The sequence below is a fragment of the Stegastes partitus genome, unplaced genomic scaffold (assembly GCF_000690725.1).
Source record: "Stegastes partitus isolate 25-593 unplaced genomic scaffold, Stegastes_partitus-1.0.2 Scaffold337, whole genome shotgun sequence".
NCBI lineage: Eukaryota > Metazoa > Chordata > Actinopteri > Pomacentridae > Stegastes > Stegastes partitus.
The window spans coordinates 210,128-219,485 of record NW_007578068.1 but is presented as its reverse complement, the minus strand read 5'-3'; the positions used below and the strand labels follow the sequence as shown (position 1 = coordinate 219,485).

At 41.0% G+C, this 9,358-nt stretch overlaps 1 protein-coding gene across 1 annotated transcript; it reads left to right on the top strand.

Annotated features, from left to right (window-relative positions):
• Positions 1-6,912: 6,912 nt before the first annotated feature.
• On the top strand, positions 6,913-9,072 carry LOC103358853 (cyclin-dependent kinase inhibitor 1C-like). Its single transcript, XM_008283993.1, has 3 exons — positions 6,913-7,635; positions 7,764-7,881; positions 8,339-9,072. The coding sequence occupies exons 1-2, from the start codon at positions 7,101-7,103 to the stop codon at positions 7,877-7,879; spliced, it is 651 nt and encodes a 216-aa protein (XP_008282215.1). The 5' UTR covers positions 6,913-7,100; the 3' UTR covers positions 7,880-7,881; positions 8,339-9,072.
• Positions 9,073-9,358: the final 286 nt, after the last annotated feature.

Sequence of the window (9,358 nt, the reverse complement as noted above, 5' to 3'; positions counted from 1 at the left end):
GTTGGCCCAGTATAACCCTAACTAAGACTTTGTCAACAAGTTGATCTGGTAAAAGATCTACTCAGATGATTCTCCTCGTTACTTAATTTTCCAACTGGAAAATCCCTCAGCTGACAGCACATGGCAAAACCGCATTTATCTCTCTCTTGTGTAACCAGTCTTGGACTCAAGGCCAGAGGTAGAGAGAGAACAATCTGTTTCTGCTTAGGTAATTTAAGTTTGAATAATTTAACACTTTTCCATGCAAGGATCTTAAACTTGACTGTAAATTGAATTGCACGTGAGCAGTTACATTAATTCACTTATTGGTTATTTTATAAACAGTGTAACACAAAAACTGTTATCTATGGAGGTATGGCTAATCCGCCAAGCTGTTCTGAATACAACTTTCAATATATCACATGTTTAATAGGATTAAAAGTTTTTCAGCCTCTACCCAGAGCAGCTGTCTCACAAGCATGATTGTTTGTTTTCTGCAATATAAGTTTCCAAAATTTGTCATTTGTGCTTTTCTTTATTCTTATTGCTTTGTGTTTGTATTGAGAAAAAGTAAGGGAAAACAACATAAAGCATGTGTGTTACTGTCACCTGTGTGTGTGTGTGTGTGTGTGTGTGTGTGTGTGTGTGTGTGTGTGTGTGTGTGTGTGTGTGTGTTTGTGTGTGTGTGTGTGTGGTACTATAGTAGCCACAGCCAAAGGCAATGTTCTCTACAGACTAGATGAAGCCTACTGAGGCCTAACAACCCTAACAACCACTGTAGATCATAAACTGACGACAGAAGTTTTGTTTTTGTGAAGGTAAATGAATGGCAGGGGCAGCCCAAGGACTTTATTTGTCTAAAGTCACTTTATAATGTTTGACTACGTGCCATATAAAACAATTTGCATTCAAAATAGACCCATAAGTGATTCTTCTCCTTTGAAGATGGTTATTGTTTCTACAAAGACTAGTCTTTAAATATATTGTCCAGCTGTAGCTCAGTGTGTAATAGTTGCTCTTTAATTATCATAATCATAATCCATCCATTATCTATACACCGCTTAATCCTCACTGGAGTCGCGGGGGGCTGGAGTCTATCCCAGCTGACTCAGGGTGAAGGGAGGGGACACCCTGGACAGGTCGCCAGTCTATCACAGGGCTACACTTAGAGACAGACAACCAAGCACACTCTCATTCACACCTACGGACAATTAAGAATCACTATAACATAATAACCTCAACATGTTTTTGGACTGTGTGGGAGGAAGCCAGAGAACCCAGAGAGCATACAAATCAAGCAGAAAGAACCCAGGTGTCCTCACCGGGATGTGAACCTGGGATCTTCTTGCTGCGAGGCAACGGTGCTAACCACTGCACCACCTTACAACCCTACAGGGAGAACATGCAAACCCATAATCATAATAATACTTTAAAAACCAAAAGGTACACAGGGATGGGAAGGAAACACCTTTAGAAGTCTCTTACAGCTAAAACAATGGAGAGGCAGAGTTCAAAAGAAGTTTAAGGGTCACCAAGACAAAAGCACACATCTATAAAGTCTTACCTTGAAAGAGGCTGCGCAAGTTAGATGCACGCAGCACACAGTGCACTTTGGGTTTCTGCAAAGCATTAACAAGCAAAGCTGTAGTGTCAAGACACAATAAAACAGTGACGGCACCGTGTCTGCACTGCTCATTGATTTGATTTTGTAAAACGTGCATTTCTTTGAAAGGTGTGATGAGCTTGTGTGCATGCATACATCGTTTGGTGGAGTGTATCATTAGGTAGGAAACAGTCACTAACTCATCCAGGAAATCATTCAAGACGGGTGTGTTCTTGACTTACAAGGCAGCATGCAGAGAGAAAGGTTTTATTGGTGTGTCATGGGACCAAATGACCCTTTATCCTACTTCTAAGAGATCCAGCGTTGATGCCTGCAGCCTCTCCCAAACATCACAAGGACCAGAGTGTTCAGGTGAGTGGTCTACGTGGGGGTGGAGATGGATAGCAACACCCTGGAAATAACCTTTTACTTGATGCCTTTATGGGTCAAAAACAAAGACAATCAACAACAGCAATTATTTTGTTTTTTCAGAAGAGCATAAAACACAGTAAACATAAAACACAAGTGTCATAAACAAGCAGGTAAATAAGACATATAGTGATTTAGACATTCAGACTAATACTGGAGGTGTCTTTTTTTTTTTACTTTTTAAAAATTTTTAGTTTGTAGTTTCAATAGTAAAGCACACACTGCTCACATTATTCTTGTAAAAACTACTTCAGTGTGACCGATGGAAGTAAAAGATTAAATTAAATACATAGAAGCTGAGACAGGCATTAAATAGAATCTAATAATTGAATTTAATTGAATTTAATTGAATTTTGCAAACATTTCTTATTCTTGGTTCAAGGTCTTGCAGTAAATTGTCAAACCTTTGACAACAGCCCATTCACAGGACATCGCTTTCAAACACATATTGTCCCAAATCTGTTTCTGGTCTTAGGTCAACAGTCAGGTGAGCCTGCAGGGTGTCTTTAACTTGGACTGAACCCTCTGGATATTTCCACTTCAGTCAAAAAGCAAGTTAAGCCATCTGAAGCATGCATGCGTGTGTGTGTGTGCATGTTATCGTTCCTTTCAAAACTAATGAATACAGACATTCTCCTTGTGTTTTCCTCGCCTTTAAAGCTGCAGCTGATAAAATCTGTTTGAATATTATGCCTGAGGAACAGAAGTGTTCCTCCCAGTTCACAAAGTCAATCTGTCACGAGCTCGAAACTGAGGGAAAAAGCGATGTTGTTTTGTGTTTGAGCTGATCAGAATGAGCAAACTGTTGAACTTCATTAAATTAGGGATAATATGAATAAAATTAGGCTGGATACTACACTTAAAGATTTATTTAAAGTACTCAACAAGTGTATTAGACCACCTGTTAATTTGTTGAGCAATGTATATATATATATATATATATGAGGAGTTCATTTGCAAAAACAGATAACTCCATTTTTGTAGATTTTCAGAAAACTTTTTTTGTTGTTGTTGTTTGCTTGAGATAATATCAATCTGAAGTTGAGTGGATTTGACTCAGTAGAATGACATGACAAAAGTAGAGATCACTTAAGATGGATTGATGTTGTCTCAGGTAGACGATGGAAAAGTGGGTTTTCTGAAGGTTTGTGAAGATGGAGTTATCTGTTTTTGCAAATAATATATAATATAGACCATCCAGCATCATGAAGTGCTTTAATGTACACTCAGGTCTAGAGGTTTTACAATTTTGAACAAGAAAGAGGAATTTCAAACTGAATTCACCTTTTTAAACCCAAATTTAAGTCAGAAGTCAGATATTGACCAAGCACAACATTCAACCGCTAAAACTACATTTTCTGCAAGTAAATAACTATAATTTGAGATCTTACTCAAGAAATAATAATGTGCTTCATAATTTTTTTCAGTTTTTTTGTGAAACAGTATGTCTGAAAATTAATGGATAACAATTATATATTTTAATGTTACAAATATAATTTCCGTTAGAGAGCTTCTACACACTGGTGTTAACCATTACAGAAACATAAGAAATGATGTTGGAAAATTCTCAATGCTCATGAAATTTCGTATAGCCATGGCAAAAACCTTACACTGGGAACACATTGTGAAGCACTGTATATATACCCAATATCTGATTTGTTATTTTTTAACAGGAACGATGTTCGCAATGAGAGCAGTCCAACAAACACACACAGGGGTGATGGCAGGCTAACAAGGTGATGTCTGTCGGTTATTCTGCCAACAAGTCAAATGAAATCATTTTTAAATCATCCCTATGTTTTATCTAATTGGACATAATGCTTTACTTGAGGCCACATTTTTACTAAATACCACTGACCACCAGGGGGAGCCACCAAACAACAAATGGACATTCTTACTTCCTTTGATCACTGGATTGTTTCATGTGTCTCACTAGAGCCTACACAAGCCCACCAATGATCATTGGTAGATATAAAATTTATTTAAAGACTCCAAAATATGTTGCTATTGTTATAGTTATATTAAAGAGCAACAATCAAGAAAACAGGATTTATGTGAGAGAAAAACAACACATGGGATGAGCAGGAAGGATCAGTGACAGTATTTTGTCATTCCTCACTGGTTCTTTTTTTTTTTTTTTTTTTTTTTTAAATTCTTTATTTATCAGCTCTAGCAATTTTTAGTCATTGGTACAATTCACATGCCAACATATGTTATCATTGTTATTTTTTCAAGACACAATTTCCCATCAGAAAGAAAAAATAAATAAAATAAGAAGGAAAAGAAAGAAAAACAAAACATACATTTATAGGTAAATACATTGATAAATGTAAAAATATATACATATAAAAATAGAAATAAAATAGACAAATACGCAAGGTCTTTCAGAACATTAGGGGGTGACTATTACATTGTCTTTGACTTTTCAAACTCAAAATTAAAATTAGAATTTTTAATTTTTATGTATGCAACTCCATTTTTCCCAGCATGCTACAAGCCAGTCTTGTTTTTCATTTACAGATGCTGTCACCTCTTCCATTTTATAAATATCCAGTGTTATATCCACCATGCTGATATGGTGGGAATATCTTGTGATAACCATTTCTTAGTTATAGATTTCTTACTTGCAACCAACAAAACACTCAATAGCTATTTATCCTTTTTTTTTTCTCCATTCCTGTGGTAAGCATCCAAAATAAACAGTTTTTATTCTAAAAAGAAATAAATATTTTGAAATGTCTGGTAGTGCTCCATGAACATCATTGCAATTCTGTCTGATAAGTGGGCAGTCCCATAGGATATGAGAATGGCAGAAAGTCACCTGGTGAAGACACATTACATTACTGCTGACTGCTACATTAACATCCCTCCTCACATTCTCTCCTTCATGTGACTCTGATGACACTCATGTTTAAGCCATGACCTCACGACCTTTGGTGACCTCTCATGTATCACAATGTTGCATGATGCTCAAAGCTTGTCACCCTCACAGCTGCTCCCTATTTCTTTGTACACACACACACACACACACACATATATATATATATATATATATATGCAAATAGATGCAAGTTCTTCAGCCATGGCAGCTTATCGCCAACAGTATGTTTATATTGAGTAACTAGTTGAGTCCATTAGTGAGATAAGATTAAAAACAACAACTTCATTTGTCCTGAGGAGTGAAGTTTGGCATATTTTGGATCAAAGGAGGTTAGGCTTTGGTTGCAAGGTGGTGCAGTGGTTACCACCGTTGCCTCGCAGCAAGAAGGTCGCTGGTTCGTGTCCTGGTGAGGACACTCGGGATCTTTTGCATGTTCTCCCGGGTTCTCCGGCTTCCTCCCACAAGGTCCAAAACCATGTTGAGGTTAATTGGTGATTCTAAATTGTCCGTAGGTCTGAATGTGAGCGTGCTTGGTTGTCTGTCTCTAAGTGTAGCCCTGTGAGAGACTGGCGACCTGTCCAGGGTGTCCCCTGCCTTCACCCTAAGTCAGCTGGGATAGACTCCAGTCCCCCCGTGACCCTAGTGAGGAATAAGCGGTGTATAGATAATGGATGGATGGATTTAGGCTTTATCATCCATTTACAAAAATCTGTATATTGGTTGTGTCCGTCAAACTTTTTCTGTATTTACGCTTTCAACACGCTGTAGTTTCAGCTTTGAGCCTCTGAGGGTCGCTGTGCGCCTGTCTTCTGCTGTAAAGGCGTTGGCCGATTCTCCTGACTGTTGGGACGTGAGGAGAGCAGCCTCTGCAGGCATCCGCTGTCAAACTTATTGTTATTGTTCTAAGATTATGGGAAACTGTGTATATAATAAGATGCTCCATAATGATCTGAATGTGCCTAACGGATAATGATGCTTAGTCTGTTCTGAATAAACTGCCTGTTCTGACCAAGAACTATCCTCGAATACAGCAAACGCACATTAACAGGCTGAGTGATTTTTATTTCGTTATTTATTTCAAGCTATATGCTGTTGTTTTTTTCAACAGTAAACTGACATGGGACTTAATCCACCACTTAGAGGTATGAAGCTAATCTCTATTTTAAAACAAATTAAAAGGGTGTGATTAACCAGAATACGGGGGGAAGCCGTGATTTTATCTTAAGAATAACCCTGTCTTGCTTTTATAAGCTAGTTCTCCTTCAGCTGAGCCCTTATGACTACATTAAAACAATTCTCATTTGTGACCATGTCTCCTCTCACTGCTGTTTACTTTGCTGCTGTGCGTAAAACCAGAGCAGCTCTCTTAGTGCAAAATCCCTGCAGACTGCTGAGTGAAGACATTGTATGACCCGAGCAGCTCATCGGTCGTGTTATTGTGGTGAGAAGCGGAGAGAAGAAAAAAAAGGGGGCAAAGCGTGTGGAAACAGAAACAGGGTCTATGCGTAAGTGTTGGGTAACGTCGGAGGGTCAAAAATCGGACAGAGGATTTAACTGGCGAGAATAAGCTTTCTCCACCATTTTCACCCCTTGCATGTTAAAATACATGTCATATATTGGGGGGGGGTTTGATGTATGCCGGCATATAATATGAACGATCCTCAGATCAGATGCACAAAACAGTGCAGAAAGCAGTGAGTGCGCAGAGAGAGAAAAACAACAGTGAGTCCGAAAGTGGAACCAAGCGCTCCTAGGCGACCCAGAACGCAGCTTCAACACCTTCCCGCTGACACCGGGAAAGTCCGCTCAGTTTTCTCCGAGGGTTGACACTGGTAGAAAAATCAAAACGCTGCGCTGTGCTCGGCGCACAGCCAAAAGAGCACAGGGGGTCGATGGGAAATCAGGGTGGGGGTTGTCTGTGTTTTGGGAGAGGGTTGGACTTACGGCAACCAATGAGAAAGTCGTCCGAGGTGCCAGCTCTGACTGACGACCTGTTGGGAGGTTATATACGCCGAGGCTCCCCGTGAAAAGTACATTTAAACAGAACCGTGTGGTGCAGAGAGACGCAGGAGCGAGGAGAGGAGACGCGCACACGCTTCAAGCACAACAACAACAACAACACCTGATACTCTCTCATCAGGGATCAATCGGCTTTCCTGTTTTTTGTCACTTTGGGGGCCCTTTTTTTTGGTGAAAGATTTTTCGGAGATGTCTCACGTCCAACTATCGAGCAGCGCGCTGGAGAGGCTGGTGGCCAGGAGGACCTTCCCTCTCCACAGACGCACCAGCGTTTGCCGCAACCTCTTCGGACCTGTGGATCACGAAGAGCTGAGCCGGGAGATGAAAGCCAAGCTGCGGGAGATTTCCGAGCGGGACCAGCAGAGATGGAACTTTAATTTCGAAGCCAACACTCCGCTGGATGGGGATTACAAGTGGGAAGAGGTGCCCGTGGATCAAACCCCGGCGTTTTATCAGGACTCTGTACAGAACGACAGGACCAGGGTGCCTGCGACGCCCGTCAAGCAGAAGCCCTCCTCGGACTCTGCTCTCCCAGAGACCCCTCGTTTGGATGTACTGGAGCGCTTGGCCGTGCCCGAGAGCAGCAGCACTCCCTGTCCGGTGGAGGTCAACCAGGAGAACCGCACGGACAAACTCAACTCAGGGAAGCCGACTCACAGACAGGTCCCGTGTGTTAGACGCAAGAGGACGTCCACTGCTGACAACAACAACACACACATCACAGGTAAATAGACGGAATTTAAAGCCTCCAGTGCGCTCCTCCTGCCTTCAGAGCTGCCTCATCCAAAATCTCCTCCGTGCGTAATTTCGCCTTGATTCATGTGCCTAAACGTATTCCTTCTTTCCTTACAGACTTCTACGTGAAACGAAAGAAGGCTGCTGATAGAAAATCGAATGAAATGAGCGCTTGCCACCTTTCCAAGTCTCCAATCCCGGTGGAGCAAACTCCCCGAAAGAGGATCCGTTGAAGGTATGGAAGATTTGTCTCTTCTTTTTTTTCTTTTTTTTCTAAATTTGCTCTTCACGTCTAACGTGACAACGCAGATTTATTTAAAATGATTAAACAGCAGAGGTCCCGTTAAAACCATTTACTGCCTTATTAGCAGCTATTTCTGGTTTGTTTTTACGCTTTAATTGCGCAGGATTACGTGAGCCAGAAAAGCGCAGACAGCCCTTATCGGGGGAGAGGGGTGGGGGTTGGGGGAGAGTTTGTGGTGGTGAAATCGCAGTAGTAGTGATAGTAGTAGCTGTAGTAACACCAAGGGGTGGGGGAGGGGGATGTGCGTCACGATGTGGCGGGAAAAGGCTCGGGTAAAGGGTGACGCCTGCTGCTGAGGTTACATCCAGTGTTTCCTCGAAAAGCTGACTCGCAGTCTTTCCTCGGAATGACCAGAAAACTTACGTGTATTTTTTTTTTCCTTCCTCAGGTGGTTTTTGCACTATTTTTTGCATTTTTGTTTTGGAGGGGGGAAACTCTTCGTCCCCGCCACTTAAAGGAGACAGAAACGGGAGGACGGTGTGTGGGGGGACAAAGAAGTCCGAACGACCGGTCGGCTGCGGCTCGGTGCGCCCCGGCGGAGCGCAGCGGAGCAGAACAGCGGAGCAGACTCTCAGGACTGAACGGTTTGGGGAGGGAAGGGAGGAGAATATTCGCCGAATGACTTCTATCCAGTACAAATGTAGCATTCATTGTTGCTTTTGCATACAGCCACTCGACAGTGTTAAATGTTTTAACATCTGTGCAATCCTAAATTTCTTTAAAAGAATTGTCTACACTGGCCAAAAGTGTACAGCTTTATAGAGACAATAGCTTATAAATGTTTATTTCTGTTCTGTTTTTATTTGTTTTTTTTTCTTCTGTAAATGTATATTTTTAAGTCTATTCTAACTTATAATTTATTTATGTTTCTTTATATTTGTTAAATGCCTTGTTGATTTAGCCAAAGGGCATATTTTTATTTTATTTTATTATTTACATTTTTCTTGTTATTTGTGATGTTTTGCAATCATGTAGCTTCCCCGTTTAGCAGTCCACACTTGAAAAAAAATAGATTTCTTTGTGTCTCTGAGCCGTTATTATTTTTTTTGTGTGTGTGTTTTCATACAAGTGCCCTAAATATGTCTTGCAAAAGATGGGAATAAAAAATATCTTTCACTTCAACTGCAGATTTGTCTGTGTGCTTTGTCCACTTTAGCTTATTTTTCTTATGAGTGAATTAAAGTGGAAACTGAGGTTGAGGAAAACAGAACAGCAGCTGTAGGCCTTCATCATTTGACAGCGTTTTATTGAAGTGAAACAATAACAGAATCAGTGCTATCAGACGTTTAGTGGAAGCAGGTACATTACTTCCCTTTGCTCTCCACCTGTACCTGCCTCTGTGCGCTCAGGCCCATCCAAGGAAAAACGCATTCAGACGCGCAGCCTCGGGCAGCATGGCAGCTGCGGG